Here is a 23,252-nt window from a genome sequence, read left to right on the forward strand (position 1 = left end):
CCAAATGCCACCATCACTGTCTCCTGGGTGTCCTAGGGAAGGTGTGGAGCACACAGCTCCTCCTGTAGCGAGCTCTTCTCTCACGTCAAGAGGGAATGATAAGAGTTTAAATGGGATCTCAGACATGTTATTTTTGTTAATCAGAGCACTTACTCACTAAGAAACGAAGTTCTCTTCTTAATACTGTGTATCGTGGATATAGCAATTTCCAGAGCTTGCAAAATGCCAAACACCATGCAAAAGGTAACTGTTAGAGCACAACATGTACTGGATGTCTGCCTCAGGCTGATTATTTTTCTTCTTTCCTTTCTTGATTAAAATAGTTTTGGAGAAGTACTTCTGCTTCTGCTGTTTGGGATTTTTTTAAAGTGTTGAAAAGCATTTGTGCCCACCTGCGTTGGAGCAGGAGTTTGCGGCCAGGCGCAGGGAACAGTGCTGAGGATGTGCTGCTCCCCACTCTTCTGGAGATCCAGCTTGTTCATCCATCTTCTGAGCCTTTGTGTCTTTCCTCTGGGACAGCAACCTGCTGCAGGTTGCAGCAAAAGCCTGACTGTTTTGTCCTCTGTCCATACTGGAGCTGGGCAGGACTTTTTCTGCACTGTCTCCTTCTGTCCCTCAGCTTCTTAGGCTCCCAGAGCCAGAATGGGAAGCAAGGAGCTCTTTGGCTCTTAACTCTCTCACTTTTGGCTGCTTTAGGAGGGTGCAGCAACCCTTTGCAAGGGGATATAGAAGAGGAGGAACGTAGAAAGTGGGTCTCTTCAGAACGTGGAGGAGGACTCCAGGTTAGAGTTACGGTGACGGTCCTAAAAACCACTGACAAGGGAAGAAGGAAGCCCATGCCAGTGCTGGCTGTGAGGGTGGTGAGATTTGACATCTACCAGAAGTCTGTGCTGTGGGTCCCCAGGGTTGTGGTCTTCTAGTGAGCTTTGGAAAGTCAGATACCCATCTCTGATAAAATATTATTTTTTAACTAGATAGCTGGAAAACTCTTATGTAAAAAATCCAGCACCGTGTTAAAAGCCTTATAAACAAAGTTGTGCACTTAGCTGAGAAATACCTGATGGAGTGTTGTGTGTGGAACTTTTAATTCCTACCACTGCATGTTTGCCTTGTGGTGCAGTTTTAATTGTCATTGCAGGTGGGATATGTGTATGCTGTAGCAAGTGTGCATACAGAAATTGGATTATGAGCTGTCTTTAGATGTGTAATAAAGATCTTGTCCTTCCTGCTGCTTTGAAAACAGTTCACTTCAAAGGCTGTAATATTTGCTTTGTCCTTTGGCCTTTGTGGGGTGAGAGAAGAGGCTGCCTGCACCGTAGATGTGTTAGTTGTCTCTAGCAGTGTCTTTCCCCAGGATGAAGAGATTGGTACAGCAAACAGTGGGGGAGTGTTTGCCTCTGTTGTTCCTCTCCCTGTTTGTTTCAAATGTGCTAGCTTTCCCCGTCCTCCCCTTAAATCACATTATTTCATAAAGAGTAAAAAGAAACATAATTTGGAGCAGCAGCAAGCTGAGCCCAAGTTAATAGTTTGAATTGCACTCCATCTGTTCAGCTGCATGCCCTGATGGATGTGCTGAACCCATTTTTCACAATTTGTTTTAAGCTGCTAAGAACCATCTCTCCTGGCTCCAGTCCAGGCTGGCTGTGGTGAAAAACTTCGTTTCTGGACATCAATGTTCAGAGGGCAGGATTGAATCAATAAACCCCAGATTCTAGGCTACCTCTTCACCTGCAAGATGCCACTTTTTGAAAGCTTTTGAAAGCTTAAATTCTTCTCTGGACTTGAGCATTGTTATTGAAAATTAGAGAAAGGGGGGGAACCCCCAACATACAGACGCGCAGAGAGGATGAAATTTGCAAACGTGATTATGCAGGACCTGCTTTAAATCGGCTTATTGCTGTTTTATGATGGCAAGCAAGCAGTCACAGAAGCCAGGGTGATTGGCCTTGCCATGTGTGCATGCTGCTGGTAACTCAATAACCGATGAACACCCACCGTGGTCTCCAGACCTCGAGCCTTTGATGTAGCAACAAACAAGATAGATTGCTGTAATTTATCTGGCCCCTGGAGGGCTGTGCTGGTAATGTGCCATGAGCCCAAGGGCCAGCCATCCATAATCTGTGTACAAATACAGCGGATCGCAGTCGCCGTGGCTTTGTTTTGTGTGTGGCATGCCTTTGCGTGTGTACAGCGCAGGGCACTGGGCCCTGACTTCAGAGCCAGGGGCACTGAGCTTTAGTGTAAAGTGCCCACTCCTTCCATTAACTTTAATTGGGTTTGTTACGTGCTAAATGCACACCTTTCAAATTGGCTTGGGAAGGCAGTGCCGGAAACCTGATATTTCTCTGTGGGCCTTTACAAGCATAAGAGAGAATGGAGAAGGTGTGCTGGGTTTGGGAAAAAAGAAGGGGGTTTTGTACCAGCTGAAGCCTCTGGCAGGTTTGCTGATGGAGGACGAGTGCCTGGGGCATTGGAGTTGGGTGGCCCAGCAGCCAAAGGAGAGGGAGTGTAGCCCCCTGGCCTCTCTCCATGGGGGTGATAAGAGTTGGAAAGTAAAAGTACTGAAAACAAAGACCTGTCACCTTGAGTTTCTGATTTGTTACTGCTTGGTGCATTGCCCTTTCACGCCTGGGTTCTTACTGCTTCCAAACAAGGGGTTTATGTTACCTCAGAGCTGCTTCTTTGGTGGGGTGTTTTTTAAAACACTTCCATTGAGTCAGCACGAATTCTGCAGTGTGACTCAGGGGTGCTGTGCCAGAGCCTGATGTGCTGGATGTAAAACGGGGTGTGAGGGCTTGCTTTGTCCAGCATGGCCATGGAAGGGTGGGCGCATATCTGGGTGTAGGTGCGGGGATTGCCTGCTGGTCAGTAACGCTGGGCTCCTCTCCTCCCACAGGCATGGCACTGGCGCAGCGGCAAGTGACGGTGCAGGAGGGACCCCTCTACCGCACAGAGGGGTCCCACGTCACCCTGTGGTGCAAGGTGAGCGGCTACCAGGGCCCGGCGGAGCAGAACTTTCAGTGGTCCATCTACCTGCCCTCGGCCCCCGAGCGGGAGGTGCAGATCGTCAGCACCGTGGACCCCTCGTTCCCCTACGCCATCTACACGCAGCGCGTGCGCAGCCGCGGCATCTTCGTGGAGCGGCTGCAGGGGGACGCCGTGCTGCTGCACATCACCGAGCTGCAGGAGCGCGACGCCGGCCAGTACGAGTGCCACACGCCCAACACCGACGAGAGGTACTTCGGCAGCTACAGTGCCAAGATGAACCTCGTGGGTAAGCTGTGCTGCTCACAGAATGGCTGGGCCGGTGGGGTGTCAGACTCTTCCAGCCCACGTGTGCAGGGTGGTCTGCATGGGCTGTCAGATAAAAATCCTGTGAGGGAGAACGGGAGTGGAGAGCAGGTGGCACAGTGGTGTGAACTGCAGGAAATCATGGTGTAGAGGCACAGGAAATAGTGAGCTTTCTTCACTAATAAGGCCTTTATAAAAGTGACACACCAGGCAGCATGGCTGGGCAGAGGAACGTTTGAAGCCATGGCTGAAAGCAAAACTGGGACTGATTTAGTAGAGGGAAAGGGGCAGGGAGTCTGTGTCAGATGGCACAAGTCACAGACCAGAGAGCTGCTTGCCAAAGGTGGTGAAATGACTGAGCAGGGAAGAGAGGAGTAGTAATGAGCAGCACATAAAAGGGAACAGGAGAGATGGTCATCTTCAGGCTCTTACAGCAGTGCTGAGTACATCCTGAAACCACTGAGCAGATTGAGCTGTCTGTAGGTGAGTGTGAAGAAGGTGGTTTGGGATTTATTTTTTTTTTTAGGTTTGCATTAGAAAAATCGAAAACAGGTACTTTCAAAAATGGAGTATTTCCACAGCACCTCTTTGACTAGAAGGTTTGACCTTTTCAAGCTTCAGCTTGCTTTCTGTATCTCAAAGCAGTATGTGAAGTGTCTAACTCAGCTAACAGCAGTCAAATAGCTTCCATCCAACTCTTTGGCTGAAAGACTCCTAAAAGAGCTCCTTTGCAGCATGGACACCCCTCTAGCAAATTCAACACAGACAGCAAGCAGGCTTGCTTTCCTTTGGAGGTGTCTGTGAGGCTGCAACTGGTTTGGCCCTTTATTCAAACCACTTTGGCATTATCCAGCCCTTGGTGGTGCTGTTGGTTCAGGCTGTGTTGACACAAGAAATCCAATGTGAAAGGAGCCAAGATATTATTTCAATCACAATAGCCTTCCTTCGGGTTTAGCTTCTTGGCTCCAGCTTTCATGGCCTTGGCTTTTTTCCTTCAGAGGTGCCAGCCCAGCCACTCTCCCAGGTGAAGCTCCACAGCGTAGGTATAGGTGCTTATTTAGGTGCCTTTTTTGCCATCTTATGTCCATGAGTAGTTGGAGGGTAGATGCCTGAGTATTCTATTTTTTATTTGTAGGTCTGTAATTTGCTTTAGGTGTCCGGATTTGCAGTTCCCATTGCAGTTTAAACAAGACTGAGTCAGCGCTGCTTTTGTTAAGTCACCTTGGGGAGTGAAACCCATTGAAACCAACACCCACTGAAAAAACGTGCCTGGGGGCAGGGTGGGGTTGGATGGATTCTGGGTGGCTCTGCCAAAGAGCTGGAGCTGAGCAGTCAGCATATCCAGTGGTTGGGCAGTGAAAAGCTCCTCCACTGCTCTCCCGACAGTTTGGAAAGGCAAAGCTGGGTTGATCTGTTTGTGCTCTGTCCTTCCCTTTCCATAGCTACAAAGCAGTAAGATCTGGGAGTCTGTAGACCCCCATGAACAGTGCTTGGAGGACATTGGCTTTGGGGCTTACATGTGTCAGAGATACTCAAGAAAATTGATCTAAAGTAACTTCTAGTGGATTAGTTAAATCACATTATGCCCCTTCATGGATGCTTGTGCTCAGGATTTTGGGCCCTAATTTGGTTTGCTTAATTCATTTCTGAAAATTCACTTTGGAAACAGCTTAGGATCACTTGCATTTTGAACATGTGCATCTGTGTAGGTTCCCTTCTGTGGGTTAGCCAAATTCTTGACAGAAACTGAATTTTTCAGAGTGCTCCCAGCAATGACCTGTAGACAGAATGCCCTTACAGAGAGCCTTCCTTCTGCCTCTTGTTCATGGCAAGTGGTGCTGACTTCAACTGCAGTGGACCCTGAAGTCCTTCCGGGGGAATGGGCTCCTCTCTGCAAACCTGGGCAGATCAGAGGTCCTTTCTGTTTTTCAGTCTCAACTCTAGGTTGGGGTTTTTCAGGCTGGTTTTGTTTCTGCAGACAGTATGCAAGAAGAGGTACAGAAGAGAGTTACTGTTCTCATTTTCTCAGAAAAAGAAAAAAAAATATTTTTTTTTTTGTTCATCCAGTTATGAATTTTTAATTGACTCATTAGATTGAGTGGCTCTTTTCTGGCAGCAGCAAAGCCTGAAGGGAGACAGGTTTGTTAGCATCTCTATTCTCTCCACTTATGTGTGAAGTGGATGGCTTTGAAGCAGTGTTGATTTTAGGCTTGCTGCTCTGGGACCTTGGAATTGTTGTGTCCCATGGTTTGAAGAAAGAGCTGAAGGAGGAGTTTCTCCTCTTTTCCACCTTCATGATGCAGCCCCGTGACAGGGGAGCTGCATGGGACACTGATGCAGCAGCACGTGGGGGTGCTGTCTGCACCGGGGCATTTCAGCTTGCAGCAGAGCAGCTGGGATGTGTTCTCCTCCTGCCATCTGAGCATTGTTGAAGGCTGTGTCTCCAGAGCTCTGAGGCTGCTAAAAAATAATCTTGTCAGCTTCAGAGACATGCCAGTTTGGTTTGGAAGTACACTTCTCTCCACCTCATGTGCAGCAGGCATGGTTAGTTGTCCCTCTCCCGTTATAAATGTCACTGCTCCAGATTCCTTTTCCCTCACTGAGACTTTGGCCACGGTCTAGTACTGCTTTGAGGACCTGACGTCTGTGATGGCCTGGAGTAAGAAGTACTCCCCAGGCACTCTGTGGGACTCTTATCTCAATTTTAGGCATGCAACACAAGTGCTAATCTCACTGAAACTAGGAATGAGGCCAGTCATGTGGTTCAAAGGCCTTCTGCCATGGCAGCATGTGTATCAAGTCTTAATCTTCTTCACCAGTCTTCAATTGCTTCAAAAACAAGCTTTCTGTATCCTACTGCTCCTCTTCTCATTCCCCTCTGAGCTGCATCTCTGGGATGATGGAGTTATGCCTGGGCTGTGAGATGTGTTAGGAGAAGAATTTAGGACATGTCAGACTGAGTTTCAGGTGCTGAGGGAGGTGGGGTAAATAAAAAAAAGGGGGTGAAGCTTTTCAGGATGTTGTGGAACCATAGTCTTGTGACTGATGTATGAAAAAGGATTAGCCCACGTACAAAGTCTGCAACTCTGTTGTTTGCCTTCAGATTTTAGTTCCCTGAGACTGACACAAAACTGCTGAGGCTAGTTCATGCTCTTTTACTCAGGGTGGCAGGAAAATATTTTGGAAGATCTCATGAGTTGTCTGCCACCCATTTAACACCAGACTTGCTTCCTAAGGTAGATACCCAGGCAATATCTGCCATCGGAAGACGGAAAAAGACAAATCTGGGGAGCAGTCCAAGTCCACCTTGTTTAAATGAAGTGCATCGTTCTCTATCTTGTCTAAAGAGAGATCCTGCATGTTAGACTCAAGTTAGGCACTAGTGGCTGTAAACTAGCTGCTTTTGGAGACTTGTCCTATCAGGCTTCTAAGCAACTGGTGGGAATTTTGAGTTTGTGGTTGAACTGGGAAGACACTTGAGTGTACTGAAGGGGGTAGTTACAAAATTTAAATTGGGGTGATTAAATCATGGATCTGGAGAAAATGCACACAGTTGTATTGGGGTCCTGCTTGTTGCTGGCTGTGATAAGTATGTACTTTTTTAAGAAGAGACAGCAAAAAGTTTGCAGGTGAAGGAAAGCAGCATCCCAGAAGCACAGCATCACCACAGCAGTATTTTCCAGGTTGCCATTGGAATTATCCCTTTACTCTTGAAATATGGGTAGAAGAGGAGGTTTTGGCACAATAATTTAGTTGGTGAAGCTGCAGAAGTGCTATGCAAATTGAGGCGCTGGTTTGTGCTTCTCCTGTTGATGGGTAAACTTGTGTTTTGCTGCAGGGTAGAACTGAGCACATGGCAGTTCCTTCAAAGAGCGTGAGTCACTGCAAATTTGTACTCCACTATATCTCTGCAGTGAATTGTTTGTGTGCCTGTACCCTCACTTAGATAACAGTGAAGAGGCCCAGGTCTAACCTCTTCAGAAGTTTCAGACTTTTATCTCAGTGTTTTTTCATCTGTGCTCCCAAAAACGTTGAGATCTTTTTCAGAGTAAGTGATTTGAGGGAAGAAATCAAGCTTTGAGGTTTTTCTTAAACAGGTAGTGATAGAGCGGGAGGAAAGGTTTCAAAGCACTTGAGAAGGTGGCAGGTCTTTTAGTCTTTATTTTGGGGGAAGCAGCTGTACAGCATCAATCCTAAACAAGTTAGCAAAAAAATGAAAGGGGATTGGATGGGAGGAGACCACAGTCCCCACAGTACCGCAGACTGGGAAGAAGCAATGTCAGTGCAGATGTGAGAAACAAGGAGCACTCAAACACAGCTGCCTTTGCAGTGAGCAGGAGCTGCTGTGGAGCTGGTGGTAGTGCCTGCAGGGATGGTCACCTGGATCTTCTTCCAGCCAGGCTTAGGTCACAGAGGGCAGAGAGGCTTCATGTTGGTTAGGTGCTATTCAGTGGCTGCCCTTCAGCCTGGTCACACTTTTGCTCTCTGCTGTTTCTCGCTGGTCTCATCCTGCCTGGCTGGGTTGGTGCCTTGGCCTCTGCCCTGTTCTCCAGTGTCCTGCATTAGCTGTGGTGGCTCCCAGGGTCTCTGTGTGGTTTTTTGGCTGGTAGCCCCATTGTGGTGAAGTTTCTACACCGTGCCAAGCTTGGGAATGGTGGAGGGCAAGGGCATTGATGGGTGAAGAGCCATCTGCCTCTCTGCCTGAGGTCAGGGCTGGCTGTGGCTCTGCGTGGTGGGGTCTTGTCTCCTAATGCTGAGCTGCCCAAGGCACTTGCAGCTCTCTGCAGAGCGGGACTCAGTCCATGGGCACTCAGAGCATGCCTTTAGGAGTTTGTCTTCAGGATCCTCTGTGCCCTGCAGCTCTGGCATGTAACTGTGTGGCCACTTGCAAGTCCGTGGCTGGGACAGGCAGGACACGTATAGGGTATGTCTGAGAGGCTTTGGTGGCATGGGAGGTGGAAGAAAGGTTTATGCAGCCCAGACACTTAGCACTAGAAAGAAGGGAGCTTGTCTCAGACAAGCCTTCAAGAGAAGAAAGCAGGTCTATTTTGTTGAACTTGCCACCAAAAACCTCCAGGATCTCTCTGCTGAGAGCAAAAGACCGTGTAGCAGGCAAGAAAAAAAATAAAAAGAACTTTTATTATCCCATACCAGCTGCTGCTGCTTGTTGCCAGCAGCTTCCCTTCTTCTTCGTCAAGTGCTGCCATACGTGATCTGTCTGAGAATAGAGGGAGAAAGTCACGTCACAGTTTGGATTTGGGAGAGCACAGTCTGCTCCTGGCAACCTGGATGAGAGCAGTCACTTCTCTCCATGTGGGGCACGTGGACCTGGGTGGCTGCTGGTTTATTGCAGCTGTCAACAGGGCTGAAGGTGGCTTTGCTTGAGGCAGGTGTCGAGGAGAGAGATGGCAATCTCAGAAAGAAGAACCTACCAGTTTTGATAGAAGTCTTTGGGGGCTCTTCTTTCTGTGCTGCATTTTTCTTCTTTGTATTCACCTGAGAGACAGGGTAAAGTGTTTGTCACTGTACTTGAGTGAGCAGCTTGTGTCCTGGGGAGACCAGGCTTTTTGCAGATGAGCAACAACAGGACAAAAATCGAAATAAGCAGTTCCCCCTGTCCTGGAAGGTTGCAAAGGCTTCATCTCTGGAGGCTTTCAAGACCTGACAGGATCAAGCTCTGAGTGGCCTTGTCTGACCTTATAGTCGACCCTGCTTGACCCTGTAGCTGCACTACAGACCCCCAAGGTCCCTTCCACCCTGAATTGTCCTGTGATGAGCTACTTGTCTGCACTGCAGAAAGGAACCACTGTTAGGCAGCATTTTGGAGGGTTGGTGCTAAATAAAGGAATTTGGAGGGTCAGAGCTAAATAATGCCATAACATTGATGATCTCAACCGGATGACAACACCAAGAAAGTATTTTACATCCCCAAATTCTTTTTTTTTTTTTTGGCATATTTTTTAGATTTCATATTGTTCTTACTTTTCTAGTGAGGTTGCAGGAGTTTCTCTCTATTGCTCTGCTCTGGTATATGAAGGTGGAACTTGGAAATCCTAAGCACAGATGTCCTAATGTCTCTTAGTCTGTCTCGGCAGCTTGGCTACCTCCATGAAACATGTGTGTGCTTTATCTGGCCAAGTTGTGTGAGTTAACCAAAGTGAGCTGCAGGATTGGTGTTGTGCTGTGTGAGTTACATTCATCTTCGCCTGTTTGGGCTGTGCTTGTTGCAGTAATTAGCTCCCCAGAGAAGCAAAATGTCCTTCACTTTCAAATTACCCTTTAGCTGGCATTAAAAAGGGATTTTTTTAAAAAAAATCAAATGCCTTCTTATAGGTGGTCCTTTGCAACTAGACACAGGGTATTTTGTTTTTACTGTCCTCCTTTACATGCCTAATTCTCTCTGTAGTAACCTTCACAAAATAATTGACCTATGCTATTCTGCTTTTTCTTTGTGTTCCTGCTATGGATGGAAAGGAAGTATTTGTCTGTTAATGAGGAAGGAGTGGGGAGGGGTAAACATATTTACCTCTGGCAGTTCCTGTGGCCAGAGCCTGGGGAATTGCACCTGGTTTGAGATGCTACAGGCATTCAGCTCTGTTATGCTGCCAACTTGCTGCACATCCCTGGATGTGGCGCAATCCATCTCCCTCACCATTTTCCAGCTGGTAAAATTAGGGATAATAGCACACAAGCCTTTCACAAAGTCTATGCTAAATAACTGTGATGGGCTTTGAGCTCCTCAGATAGCGGGAGTTAAAAACAAAGGCTTATATTTCAGCTCTGCCTGGTAATAATACTGAATAGGATTCATCTCCTGTCCTGCTTAGTCATTTCTGCTATCTTGAACATGTAGCTGCCTAAGCTCACCCAGTTTTCCCCTGGCAGAAGCTGTGAGGCTGATAGGCACTGCCAGACTGGGGGGCTGCTGATCTGCAGCGCCGTGGGCAGGTACGTGGGAGCCCGGCACAGGCAACCCTGTGCTTTAGTCATGTACAATCTGGCAGTGGATTCCATGGGCTGGTTATTCCTTGTGCTTCCTAAACCACTCTTTTGTAGATAGCAGTCAGGTTAGAGCTGATGGCTTATAACAGAAATCTCTGTGCGTGCCCTCGCATAGTGGGACAGGGCTCACTCCCTTTGTGTGTCTTTATCTCATCCCATGTTACTGTGTTTTTCTGCTAAACACTTCCAGTTATTCCTGTTTTGTTGCAGTATTCCATCTCCTATTCTTTCTTGTTGGAATTGCTTGCCCGGTTTTTTCTTTCTTATTGTTGTATTACATTGCATCACTTCTGTACCTCTGAATGTGCAGGAGAAATGGAACAAATGATGGGCAGTCTGCCTAAAAAATGGGCAATCCATTTTATCCACTCCTTTGTTTCTTTCTTCAGTTTTTTGTTCCCCTCCCTCGCCTTTCTGCCCTGTCCCTCAAAACCTGAAGCAACTTAGTGGCATGACATGCTTTGTGGGAAGGGCTCTCCGTTGGGGATCTGATTCTTTCTCTTTTTTTTATGCGGTCCACCTACCCATTTCTCAAAAACCTGGCATTAGACACATTTGGAACACATCACTGTATTCCATATGTTTTTCCTATATTGTCCTCTTCGAAGCAGTGGTACTTTTTTTAATTTAGCAAGCATGTGGAGAACAATTATGATGAGAATATCTGTCCTTTTTTGGACATACCTGTACACTTGTGCCTATGCATTGTAAGAAAAAAATGTATTCTAAAAGCCATTTCTAAAAATGTAAATTAATTCAGCCTCAGGCAATTGCACGCCCCTCTGCTCACAGATCTAGGCTTGTCTTTAAAATGAGCCCTCTTGTTTCCAGACTTTCTACATCCCTTCCTTGTCAGGAAGGCAGGAGTGGAACCCTGAATGCTGACTTGCCTTCAGACTGTAAAGAGCTGCAGTGTTTTGCTTGGGTGGCTTTCTTTGCAGTGCTGAGCCTGAATCGTAACATCAGGACAGTCAGCTAAAATGATCTTTGAAAACTAAACAGCCTTTCCTGAAAAAGCCGCTGTTCTGAAGGCTCTGAGTCGTGCCCTCCAGTCTGCTCTCGAGCCGTGTCTGGCTCCTCTCAGGCGTCCCTCAGGGCGATGGGAATGTGGCACTTGCTCTTTGCTGAGCCCTAAGCCTCCTCAGTGTCAATGAGGCTGCAGGGCTTGGGGTCCTCTGCTGCCCTGAAAGGAATTGCTGAAAACACAACCCTGCTCAGACCATGTCTTCTTTTTGCCTCTCCTGCTGACTCTTCTCATGTGCTTTGCCAGTTCCTGGTAAAATGAGGTGTTTGGTGATGATAATTGTCGTGTTTTGTAGGATGCCTTTTAGTCTGTCCCCCTGAGTAGAGGGATTGGTGGCACAGGCTGACTGTGTATATTGACCTAATGTGCTGAGAAGAGGTAAAGGATGCAGAGGTTTTTAAGTAGGATGGAAGAATCTTTAGTCAGAGATCCTGGTGCATTTGAAGACCAGTTCTACCACAAGTGGTAGTTACTCAGCATCCTAAGTTCAAGCCTGGGGCAAAAAGTTGTCTGGTGTTGAAAACAGTTTAGTGCTATCTCCCATCCTGAATTCAGCATTTCCTCCTGATGTTGTCTGGACAATCCCAAACCCTTTTTTCCTTCCCCCCAAATGATTACTTTTTCACTATATGCACAACTAAGAGAAGCTCTGAAATACAGGAAAAAAATTACTGCACACAAAAGGAGAGTCAGAAGGAGCTGGGCTGGGTTGGATGAGCAGGTGGTGGAGCCAGCAGGCTGCAAAGTGGGAGGGGCAGAGCCTTGTACCTGCCTCCTACCTCCTGTGCATTCGGCAGCTTTCCAGGGCCTGGAGAGGAGCTCGGGGACACCCATCTCTTCTTCCACCTGCACCTCCCTGCCAGTGCTGGGTACTGAGCCGCCAGTACAGCCTGGTGGCTCCCTGGCATGGGGACCCTCTCCCAGTGGCACTGGCAGAGCTGTTGGCATTTCTGGCAGCCTTTTTGGAGAGGCTCAAAGTGTGCAGGTTTCTGTGCTCGTGTGCCTCCAAAGAGTCTCTCGGCGTTAAACGGGGAGAGCGACGACTGCGAGCGCAGCTGGTAACATATGGCACCCGTCCCCTGCCTTAGCAATTGCTCAGTGAACTCTGAAAGTGGAATACGGTCCCCGTGGCTCCAGCCAGCTGCAGCACTGAGAAGTCCTGCAATGGAGCGGCCCCTTATTCCATTACCACCGAAAACTTCATGTTCCACGTTGCCTATTTTTCCTGCTGTGCTTCCCTGGGGAGGTTTCTGCTGTGTTTACTCTTCCTCCCACTCTTCTTTCTTTTTTTTTTTTTTTTTTGTTCTTAATTTGTTTTCCCTGGAGGATTGTTTTATTTGTTCTTTAATTCCAGCCCCTCAGACTTGGTTGCTCTGTGCTTCTGTTGCTCTGCTGCCTTGAAAGGCAGGGGCAGCTGTGTCTGCTGTTGATGTGGTGCTTTCCCTGAGCTCTCTTGGAGAACAAGTAGGTCTGGTGATGAACAGTGGAGTCCCCACGTAGCAGAGGATGAGTGCAGTGCCCATTGCTCAGCTCTGTGCCACAAAATGCTCCCTGTGGTGTGGATGTAGATCTTGTTGAAAAATTGCAAAACCAACAAAGTCAAACTGGTGGCCAGTGCTCAAGCAAACTGCAGAGCAGCACAAATTTCTCCTAGGAGCATTACCAATTTACATCAGATCTTTTCTGTCATCTCAGATAAGATAGCACTAAACTTGAAATCCTGCTGCTTCTGTCCCACCCCTAGCTCCGATGATTTGGAATCCTTATCTCTAATTAGAGATGTTGCTTTTGAGCATCCGAGGGAGAAGGGTTGGGGGAAGGGGGAGATGGGGAGATTTCTTTAGGTTTAAAGCTCCAGGGGGTCTCTGCCCTGCTTATGCTACCCACAGGAGGGGTGGGAAAGGGAAGGCGATTCTTTGGTACTTTAGAGTCCCACAGCAGCCTATTCCTCCTCCTTCAGCCCAAAGCCCTGGCAGGACTGGCCTTCCTCCCTTCTCCCTTCAGCTCCAGATGGTGCAGGGCTTTGCTTTATGTGCTCAGAAGGAAACCTGACCTGCGCTGGGACAGAGCTGCCCCTTGGTAAAGAGAAGTTGGGGAGAGAAATTTTCCGTCTTGATTCTGTGTCTGCCCTGTCAGTTTAGCCCCCTAACAGTTTTACAATCTTTATCTGATATAGGTTTAAGAGGATTTCCCTGGGCGCAGTGGGATTATTATAAGTCAGAGAGCAGTCTCCAGCTGATATTCCTTCAGCAAGTATTTATTTTAAGTGGGTTTAACAGTATTTAATTTTCAAAAAAAACAACTTTCTGGGTTGTTTTTTTTTTTTTTTTCAGGGGTTGCAAGTAAATTGTTTGTGCTATCAGAAAAGTAGAGCCTGAATAAAATGAAGAAATGTATTATTGCTTTCCAGGCTGGGGGTGGTGGAAGGAAAGCAGCAGCTGGAGGTGGGGAGTATAGAAGATAAAATAGTAATGTGGTGGGAAAAGTAACATTATTCCATGCAGCACTGATTAGTAATACTGCCAAACAGCTGTTTATAAATGGGAAATGTAATGGGAAGGGGGGCTGCAAGGAACATGAGAGTGCTGCAGGCACTGCTGGGTCATCATATGAGGAGGGGATAGGTTCTGTCAACCTTTTATCTGCCCCCTCGGGTATCAGGGGCTGTGCTGCTGCAGCCCCCAGGAGCATGGGGGGGTGGGGGTGTCCCCTCCACCCTCCCTGGCCCTTGTGGGGTGGTGCTCTGTTGTTTTTACACATACTATGCTCCCCCCGATGTAGGAGTTTTGTGTCACCCTCAGAAAGGAGGAGCATTGGCGACCTTTGGCTTTGGGAAAGCTGTGCCTGTGGGAGAAAAATCTCCTTTCCAGCCACATGTGGGCTGTTTCTTTATCCTCTTCCCCCCTCTGGCAGGCTTTATTGATGGCAGACGGCTCTGGGGCTGGATGTGTGTGCACGCATCCAGAACTCGTGCTGTCTTAGTGAGAGCCGCCTTCTGGCCACCTGCACCCAGTCAGCATCCTGGTCCTTGGAGCATTTCAGAGGATGCTAATGGAATGGGATTAGCCGCCCCACTTGCCCTTGCCATCAACAAGAGATGTTTCTGGAGAGCCTACAAAGAAAAGCCAGAGCTAACAGGGCAAACCCGAACAAAGGCGCTTTAGAATGCAGAGAGAAGCGTGATTTTTACCCTGAGGAGGCAAGAGGTGGGGCTGCTCTGCTCCCCATTTGAAGTCTGAATGAGCCTGTGCCTTAAGGGATCCTGGATGATGAGTTGGTGCTAATGGGCTGGATGCCCTTCAGTGTCCTGCCTCTGCCCTGCTCCGGTTCCTTGACATTGTGGTTCAACATATTGCACCCTTCAGGGCTTTATTCCTTGCTGCTTGAGAGTTAAAATGATAACTTAGGGCTCTCCAAAGAAATGTAGCGCTAGGGATGCCTGCCCTGGGGAAGTGTGTCATGGCAGGCAGGGTTTTCTGGACAGGAATGCCTCTGTGCTAGGCGCAATGTGCTCTGAGCACTTAACTTTCTCAGACCCTGTCATCCTTCATTTTTAGCTCCCTATTCAAGAGAGCAAGATTTTTATGAAGCCATTTCTTACCAAAAGCGTTTCCTGATTGTAACTTGTAATGCCAAACATACTGAGGGTGAGAAGGTTTAGAGAGATCGGTTTTCTTTATGGCATTGTGCTGCTGCATGGAAGTGAAGAGATCCAAAAGCAGCAGGTTGCTTAGCAGAGGGTTAATGCTGGGCTCTGTGTCCACTGAAAAATTGCAAAAAAATTGCATCAGCGTGCCACAGATGACCACAGGTGCTCTGGCAGTCTGTTGTCACCTTTTGAGCTCTCTCAGGTGTACTGATGCCACCTGTCCACAGACAGGAGTCCTTGCAGAACTGCATGTGATGGTGGTGGCCCACATGGCGCTGCGGCTGGAAGGGGGGAGCGCTGGCACAGCAGTGTTTACCTGTGGGGAAGGGAAAGTGGGTGGGGAGGTGGGGTTATCAGGGGCATGAGTCCATAATTTGGGGAGATTCTGTGCTTTGATGGAACTCCTTCGTTGTGGGTGCAGGCCAGAAGGGCTGCCCTGAGAGGCGCAGGTGCTCTGGGACAGTGTGAAAGGTGTGCTGTGGTCACAGAGGTGCTTCCAGTGTCTTCCCTTCTGCAGAACTTAGGAGCACTGCCCATCATCCAAACAGCCCTTCTCAAGTGTAACAGCCAAATGAGTGTATAAGCATATCCAGAGGAGTGGTGCAGGGAAAAGCATCCCTTTGCGTGAGAGGTTCCTGCCTTCAGGCAGAGTCGTGGGGTGCAGGGTAAGCTGAGCCAAAGATGGAGCCCTTTGGCTGGTGTGGGATAGGAGATTATGGCACCCCTGCCCTTCCTGAGGAAAGGGAAGGCTGTGGTCATCCCAGTGCTGGGCAGTGTAAAGGAGAGCAAATGAAGGCATGCAAGGCAGAGAGTGAGTGGGCTGAGGGAGATGGAGGAGTTAAAAACCAAGCAAAAGGTGAGAGGAGAGGGGAAAGGGAGCAGGAAGAAAAGATGGAAGGCAAGAGGAGGAGGGTGTGTAGAAGTGGCAGGTGGAAGACCTTGGATGGGAGCTTTTGTGCTATTAAGAGCAGTGGGGTGTGTAGGTTGGCATCTTGGAGGTACTGAAGCAGGGAGAGCTGAAATGGGGATGACCAGAGAGGGACTGTGGTTGGGGTGAAAGGAGTGTCCCTGCTCCCTCCTCCAATGGAAGCAGGCCCCTGAAGTGCCAGAGACATGGGTCCCTCTCCCTCTGGCCTCCTTCTTCAGGGCTTTGTGGGGGCTCTTCTCCTACCTTTTCCATGTGTCCTTCGAGTGCCCTAGATGCTGTTTCAGGCTTTTGACTCTGGAGCAGACAATGGGGGTTTCAGTGCTGTCTTCCATCAGGGCTGACAGGATGCAGTAATTACCTTTGCACTGCTGCCTCCTACCCTTTATTCCTCTCCCTTTGTGACTGGATGTCAGAGGCAGTGATGGTGCTTTGAGGAGCTGCTTTTGAAGTGACTTTGTGAGTCACAGGACTGGTGAGCAGTGGGGAGTGAGACGCTGGTGGCCGGCACTCTCAGATCCTTTCAGCTCCCTCGTGTCTGTGGCCATAGCAGTGTGTCCTGCGTGCCCATCCTCAGAGACACCAGGCTCCTTAGATCTCAGCTGCTTAGAGAGCCTCTTGGTGAGGGTTTGATGTGGATGGAGGGAAGGGGAGAGAAGGAACAGGATAGTGCTGGGCTGGGCAGCAGTGCTGTGGTTTTGGGTTGTGCCCATGGCTCTGGGCTTAGCCGGAGCCTGTTGCTGTGAAAAGCGCAGCGCTGGCTCAGGGTGCTGCATGGGTGCTGAGCTGCCCCTGGCAGAATTGGGATGAGTTTCTGCAGGCAGCCCTGTCACAGACCATCAGAGCAGCAAGATGGACTTGCTGTCTCCTGTGGTATGTTCGGGCCACTGGATGCTCTGGTAGGGCTGAGTTCAGCCGGGTAACTGTGGGCAGTTTGCACTAACGAGATGTGTTAGCTGACATGTGTGCCCCCAGGAGCCACTGTAGAACCCTCCCCTCCTCAAATCTCTCACTGAAAGGCTAGAAAGTGCTTTCCATCACTGCTAAAGTGTCATGAGTTGGAGCCAGGCACCACAGTCCCAGCCCTGTTACTGGTCCACTGAGCTGATGCCCACAGGGCCACCCATCCCTTACTATCTTCTGGTTGAAGTTGACAAGACTGAAATGTGAGTCCTCTCGTTGACTGCCAGGTCTTAGCACTGCTGTCGAGCGTTCAGAGATGCTGCGTGGAGCAGCAGGACAGCCAGCCAGCCTGTCTGTGAAACCCCTGTACGCCAGCCAGAGCAGAGCCTGATTAAGTTTATGAAACCTGACAAGATCACAGCCCAAGGTGGTATTGCTGGAGGCTGCTTGACTGGGAACCATGTTCCTGTTGCAGCGGCACGAGCATTAGGGATGTGTCTCTGGAAGCCTGTCATGACACACAGCTAGCCCCTGAATAAGGATCACGTCTGTCACAGCTGTTATATTGCCAGCAGAATGCAGGAAGAGCCTGCTCCCAAAAGGAGCACTGGCTGCATCTGCTTGCAAATGAGGAGCAGTTCCTCCTTCTCTGCCATCTTGGCTTGGAATGGATGGTCCCCTGAACAAGTAAGTGCTGACCAGGGCACTGTTCTTTCAGCTCTACAGGTACAGCAACCCCTCCAGCTTGGCTGGTGTGTGTGTCCCCTCTGTGACCTGTAAAGGACATCCCCGTAGCTCAACTGCTCCATCAATGGCCTGTGTGTCACTTTGACCCCAAATGAGGAGCTGTTGCCCATCTGTCAGGGCATGGCAGTCGGTTCCCAAGGGTGCTTTGTGCTGCCTGCTGTAGGTCTAGGAGCTGGCAGAGCAGGGACTGCTGCAGGAGGCTCTGTGCTCTGCTCACCATCAGCTAAAATAAGCTCTGAAGTGCGATGCATCCTGTGGTACAACCTGGGTGGGAGACTACCTGACTCACCGCCTCCGCCTAGCAGCTATTGCCGGGATCTTCGTGCCACTTGTTGTGGATCTGCGTGAAATCAGAGGCTTATATTTCTTAGCAATCAGTGTTTCTCATGCAGGCATTGCCCTCAGATTCCTCCTGGTTGGATTTGTGTTCGTCTGGGAGAAGCAGCAGCAGCAGCTTCTTAAATAGACCGGCTCTTACGCCTTTGTTTCCTTCAGCCCCACAGGGTTAATCTCCTTCTTGGTACCTGATTATTTGCTGCTGCAGGGTGTGTGTTTGAAATTCTCATTTAGCTGGCTTTAATCCCCATCTGGGAGCTGTGTCCAGGTCCCAGGGCCTGGGGGTGGGTTAATACCTGAGCTTCCCCTGAGCAGCTCAGTCGCCTCTTCCTCTCTCCACAGCTGGTGGCTCTCGTGTGTCCCCGAGGGAGGTATTGGGGTGAATGGACCACTTCCAAAATGGTTACTAAGTGTTTTGTGTTCCTTTGTGAGGCTGGTGAGCCTTGGTGTTGCTGGCTTAGCAGCAGGCCTGCTGAGAGGAGGGGATGGGGCTTGCGGAGCTGCATGGTCGGGTGAGAGATGGAGCTCCTCTTCTGCTCTTGCCATGAGATCCTCTCCACCTCTGGAGCACATCAGGCATTGACACAGCTGACAAAAATCACTATATCCCCACAAGCTTCTCTCACCCTTCTGCAGCTTTTTTTTGCCTGGCACTTCTGCAGGTAATGGCACCCAGTACTTTTCAAGCCATTGCTCCATCTTGCTGCCTTCTCCTTCCACCCCAGAGATGCCCGCATTATCTTTTCAGTGTTCCTCTGCACCCACTTACCTTGATTCCTGCTCCAGGCTGTCACCCTGCCACCTTCCCCTGTTCCAGGGTCCTTGCTCCTTTGGGCAGGACCATTCCCAGTGGAGCTCAGGGTGCTCTCTCTTCCAGCCCATGTGCCACCCCATGGGGAAGCAGCTCTACCTCTAACTCGTGCCGTGAGTTACCGGTGGTTTTTTGGGATGCTCGGTTTCCTCTCCCGTTGGCTTTCCCCCCTCCAGGTGCTTCTGTCGGCTGTAATGAGCTGGCACAGCACAGAGGAGTGGCTCCCCGGGGTGCTCTCTGGCTGACACTAGGAGCAGCAGACGGTGACTAAAGCAGAGACAGCACCGCGCTCGCTTTGTGCCTCTCTCGCTCCTCTGAAGGGATCGCAGATGGGGAATGAACGGGAGCGCTTGGAACAAGTGGCACCGTAATCCCTCCCTGCCCCCGCCCCTCTGCCCCCCTTTTTGCAGACATTAGTTTGATTAAAATTGCATGAGCCCACACACGGGTGTGTTTTATTTTATTTATTTATCTCCTCCTAGTGAGAGACTGGTTTGAGGTCTGCTTTGTGGGAAAGCAGCCAGAGGGATGCTGGGGAATTCGGGGTTGTTTAAAAAACTTTCCCTCTGTGGAGCTCACAGCTGGCTGCTGTGGGGCTGGTTGTACTGGTGAGACCTGCTTTTCCTGTGGGATGCTAAACTCAAGCACCTTTTTCCCAGCAGAGCCTGAGGTCCTTGCTGATGGTGCCTGGGTGTGTGCTGGGCAGGCAGGAGCCCCTTCCAGTGCTGCTGTGGGGCAACAGCATCTGGCAGGGTCCAGTAGGGTTACTCCAGCCAAATTTCACCCAAGGCTTGCCACATTACTGAGGGCATCTCCATGGCTGAGGGTGGGTGTAAAGAGCCAGTGTAAAACATAGGAATTAACTTACAGTATAGGTTGAACAAAAACAAATGCATTCTCTTTCAGCCAGGCTTGTGCATCCAGATTGGCCACAAGTAAAGTCTACATTACCGTTTGAATCAGCCTTCTGTCTCCTCTAGAAATGGGGAGAAGGCATGACGAGTTGGATTACTTTGTTCTGCAGCCCTGTTCTACTCTGTAAGTGCAGTATTTTCGCCAGTGCTGTGGCAGTGCTCTGTCAAAACTCCTTGGTGGGCATTAATAGTATAGGCTGTCTTACTGCCTCACCCAGGGGCACGTATGGCTCAGCTTTTGCATGTTTTCTCCCGTTTTGGAAAAGAAAGATATTTTCTTCCCTTCAGGAGGGTTTACTTTTAATGAAATGTTGCAAAGTGCAGCATGACTCCTGTGAGGGCTCTGTTGCGCTCCAGGCGTGGTTTCCTTGTCTGTATCTTTGCCCTGCCCCTCCTTGTGCCTCTGTGTTTTTCCCCAGTGAGTGAAAGGGGCCAGCAGCTCCCAAATGTGCTTGTTCCCGGGCATTGTGAGCTGCGTGGAGGTTTCATCTTTTCTTCTCAGACACCTCTGTGCAGCACAGGGCTCTGGGGAGATGGGCTTGGGTAGCTGGTGTCCCAGCTGGCTGCTCAGCCCTGAGCTCCTCCAGCTCAGCTGCTCTGTCAGGTCTGCAAGCCCATGCACTTCTAGAAGGTGGAAATGCAGTGGGAGCTGTATGTTTCCAGTAGGAGATGGCTTGGATGAAATGGTTGTGTAGTGTCTAAAGGATAGCAAGGTTTCATGCAGTAGCAGTGCAGAGCCCTGATGGGTGCTCTGTGCAGAACCCCACGAGGTCCTGCCCCTCTAAGGCAAGAGGAACCCTCCACAGCCCTTGCCATAATCTGCTGCAAGATGTGGCCGTCACCTGGTGTCCCCTGGTGTGGAGTGCCTTCAGTGACACCCCCATGTCTACCTTCCTTTAGGAGGAGTGGCCCCTCTGTTGGGCAGTGGGACCCTACAAGAGCCCCTGTCAATGCCACAGGTCTCGCTGCAGGATGCACCAATTCCCAGGTTTGATGGGAGTGTCACCTGCAGGACACAATTCCCTGGGTTTCTTGGGAGCTTGGCTGCTTGCCTTCCCCATGGACTGGAAATCTTTGCTGGCTGGTAGGGGTTAGCATAACAAAGCGTCAGGTGAGAGGGAGGCATTGAATTTCAATAAAGTAGCAACTGGGGAATGAAATCTCCCTGCTTCTAATTTGAGCCCAGGCATCCCGCTTGCTTACCTTGGAGCAAATCTGCTGTAATGCATAGGAAACAGCTCAGCAACTGCAGCTCTGGCTGTCATCGAGGTGCAGGCTGAGGTTTATTAAAGACCTGCAGAGGTCTGTAAAAAAAAATTTATGATCTTCTTGGACTTAGTCATAGCAAGTTAAATATTTGAATAGGTAGGGGCAAGCATTTTGCTGAAATTGGATGATCCCTTTCATATTTATGTTTGGTTACGCTTGCTCCGCATGTATTTGGATGCTTGGCCAGGGGCGGAGAGGGAGGTGAAGGATGAAAGGGACTTAGTACAGAGAGGGGAAAACAGGAGCAGGGAATGATTAGAATGGAGAAGAAAGCAAAGGAAACTACTGAAGGTTAAAAATAATAACAATTAGGCTGGGGGGAACCAAGAAGAGGCAGCAAAATAAATCGGGGCCTTTGAAGAAAAAAGGGGATAGACAGTGAAGCCTTTTATTAAAATCTAAATGGCTGACTCTGAAGATAAATGAGGTTGCGAAGAAACAATGAAAATAATAAAAAGTGGAAGACAGGAAGGAGGGAAATATTTAAAAGGAAAATGAGAGGTTTTCACAGGTGTGTGCGATTGAGCATGTCAGCAGAGATGCTCTGTAATGTGCTCTGATAATGTGACAGCCACTGGGGGATTTGGAAAAACAAACATAGCCCAAACCTTGCAATTATTTTCCCAGTGAGGTGAAGTTTCCTGAGTGTGTAAAGCTGATGGTGTCCTCCTTTTGTGTGTCTCTGGGCTGTAGGTTACAGTCCAGGCTTTCCTCTCTGGGATGTGTCAGGAGCTGCTGCATGGACAGTAAGCAAAGCCTCTCCCAGGGCTCTGCTGGCTGGAGAGGCAGTGATTCAGTGCTTGCCTGGGATTCCACACCTTGGGAAAATCCTGCCATTTTCCACCCAGAAGTGTTGTGCTGCAGGGGGCTGTCTGCCCTGTTTTGGTCTGTTTTGCTGTGTCAGTGGAAGTGGTCGGTGATTTTGGGAAGGAAGGAAAGAATGGTTGTGTAGTGTCTAAAAGGATAGCAAGGTTTCATGCAATGGCATTGCAGGACCCAGATGGATGCTCCTCTGGTTGCTAAGGAGGAGCCAACCTCCTGTTGGGCAACTGAGAGGATTTGTAGGGTGGTCAACTGCTTTTGTGTAGGTCCATGGCACTGTGGGAGGTTTCTTGGCTTGGTAGGACATGGTTCTGATGGATAAAGATGTCAGACTCTGCTCTGGGGAGGTGTGATGTTGTTTGCATTTCTGGGAGGTCAGGTCTGATCCACGGACAGGCAGGTGGAGGAATGTGGTTGCTCCAAACCAGGCTGGGGTCTTCAGTGCTGTAGCTGTGCACTGCAAAATGGGGAAGGACTGAGTTTGTTGAGCTTGCTTTTCCTCCTTTCCCAGTGGAGCAGTTCTTTAAGGTGTGCCTGACTCCCAACAGGGACAGTCCTGCTGCCATCCACCAGCCATGCATGCATCAGTCCTTCTGTGGAAATAACATTTCCAGGAGGGAGCCAGTGCTTCATAGTTCAGTGGAAAGCCCTGTCTCAAAATCTCTCTCTGCAGTGTATTGGTCTGCACCTAGGGCAAAGCCACAGCAGTCACCACGAACTGTAGAGGTGGAAAACAGATATATGACTCGTTTCCATAAAGGAAAAATGTTGAATCACAGGGACCTAATTGCTTAAAATAAATGCAGGGAAAAAAAGGTAGGAGGAGATTGATGGAGGTGAAACTCAGCAAGCCGGTGCTGGTAGCCCCTGTTAGGCTGCACATCCACCCACTCTGTCTCTACTGCTGTTTCAGAGTGAACATGACACATTTCTCGGGGGTGAGGCTGCCTCTTACCCACTCTCAGTCTGTGTTTCCACAGGCAAACATCTCGTGGGCCCTAGGAAAGAGTTCCCAAGCCAGGCTTAGCCAAAGCCAGTGGAAGGCTGTGCTCTCAGTGTTCTCAGTGTGGTGGTGTGCACCTCAGCATCTCTGTGGATAAAGGAGAAGCATTTATCAGCCTCCTAGGAATTTAATCTTCACATTTTCCTCATATTGTTTCTGGGTACTCTTGGGGGCTGAATTGGCATTGGTGGCATGAAAGGAATTGGCTTTTCACTTGCAAGGTGTGAGGTAGTGAGTTTTGCACTTTGCCTGTGTATCTTTTCCACAGTCTTATTACCCCACCCCCCCCCCCCTTTGTGGTTACCCTTAAATTCCTGAAGTTATCAGGGTGAGCTGCATGGATTAAAGTCTGCTACAAATATCTGTTTTAACAGCAAGGATAAGAGGCTGCATTAGTTCAACTGAAGTCACTTTGTGTGGAATTCTTTGGCATAAACCAGACCTTAATAGACCCAGAATGTCTGAGGATGATCGAGTACTCAAATAAACTTGCAATGAATTTTATGGGAAAATAGCTTTCTCTCTCTTTTATGTTCTGTTTTTTGTTTGGCTTTTT

At 49.1% G+C, this 23,252-nt stretch overlaps 1 protein-coding gene across 2 annotated transcripts in view; it reads left to right on the top strand.

Annotated features, from left to right (window-relative positions):
- The window catches only part of IGSF3 (immunoglobulin superfamily member 3), a 93,416-nt gene that overhangs the window by 24,932 nt on the left and 45,232 nt on the right, over window positions 1-23,252 (top strand). For both annotated transcript variants that reach the window (XM_038133519.1, XM_038133510.1), the window contains exon 2: window positions 2,897-3,274. In XM_038133519.1, the coding sequence (XP_037989447.1) occupies window positions 2,897-3,274 (378 nt within the window). The remainder of the gene's footprint in view (window positions 1-2,896; window positions 3,275-23,252) is intronic.

The sequence above is a fragment of the Motacilla alba genome, chromosome 1, assembly GCF_015832195.1.
Source record: "Motacilla alba alba isolate MOTALB_02 chromosome 1, Motacilla_alba_V1.0_pri, whole genome shotgun sequence".
Taxonomy (NCBI): Eukaryota; Metazoa; Chordata; class Aves; order Passeriformes; family Motacillidae; genus Motacilla; species Motacilla alba.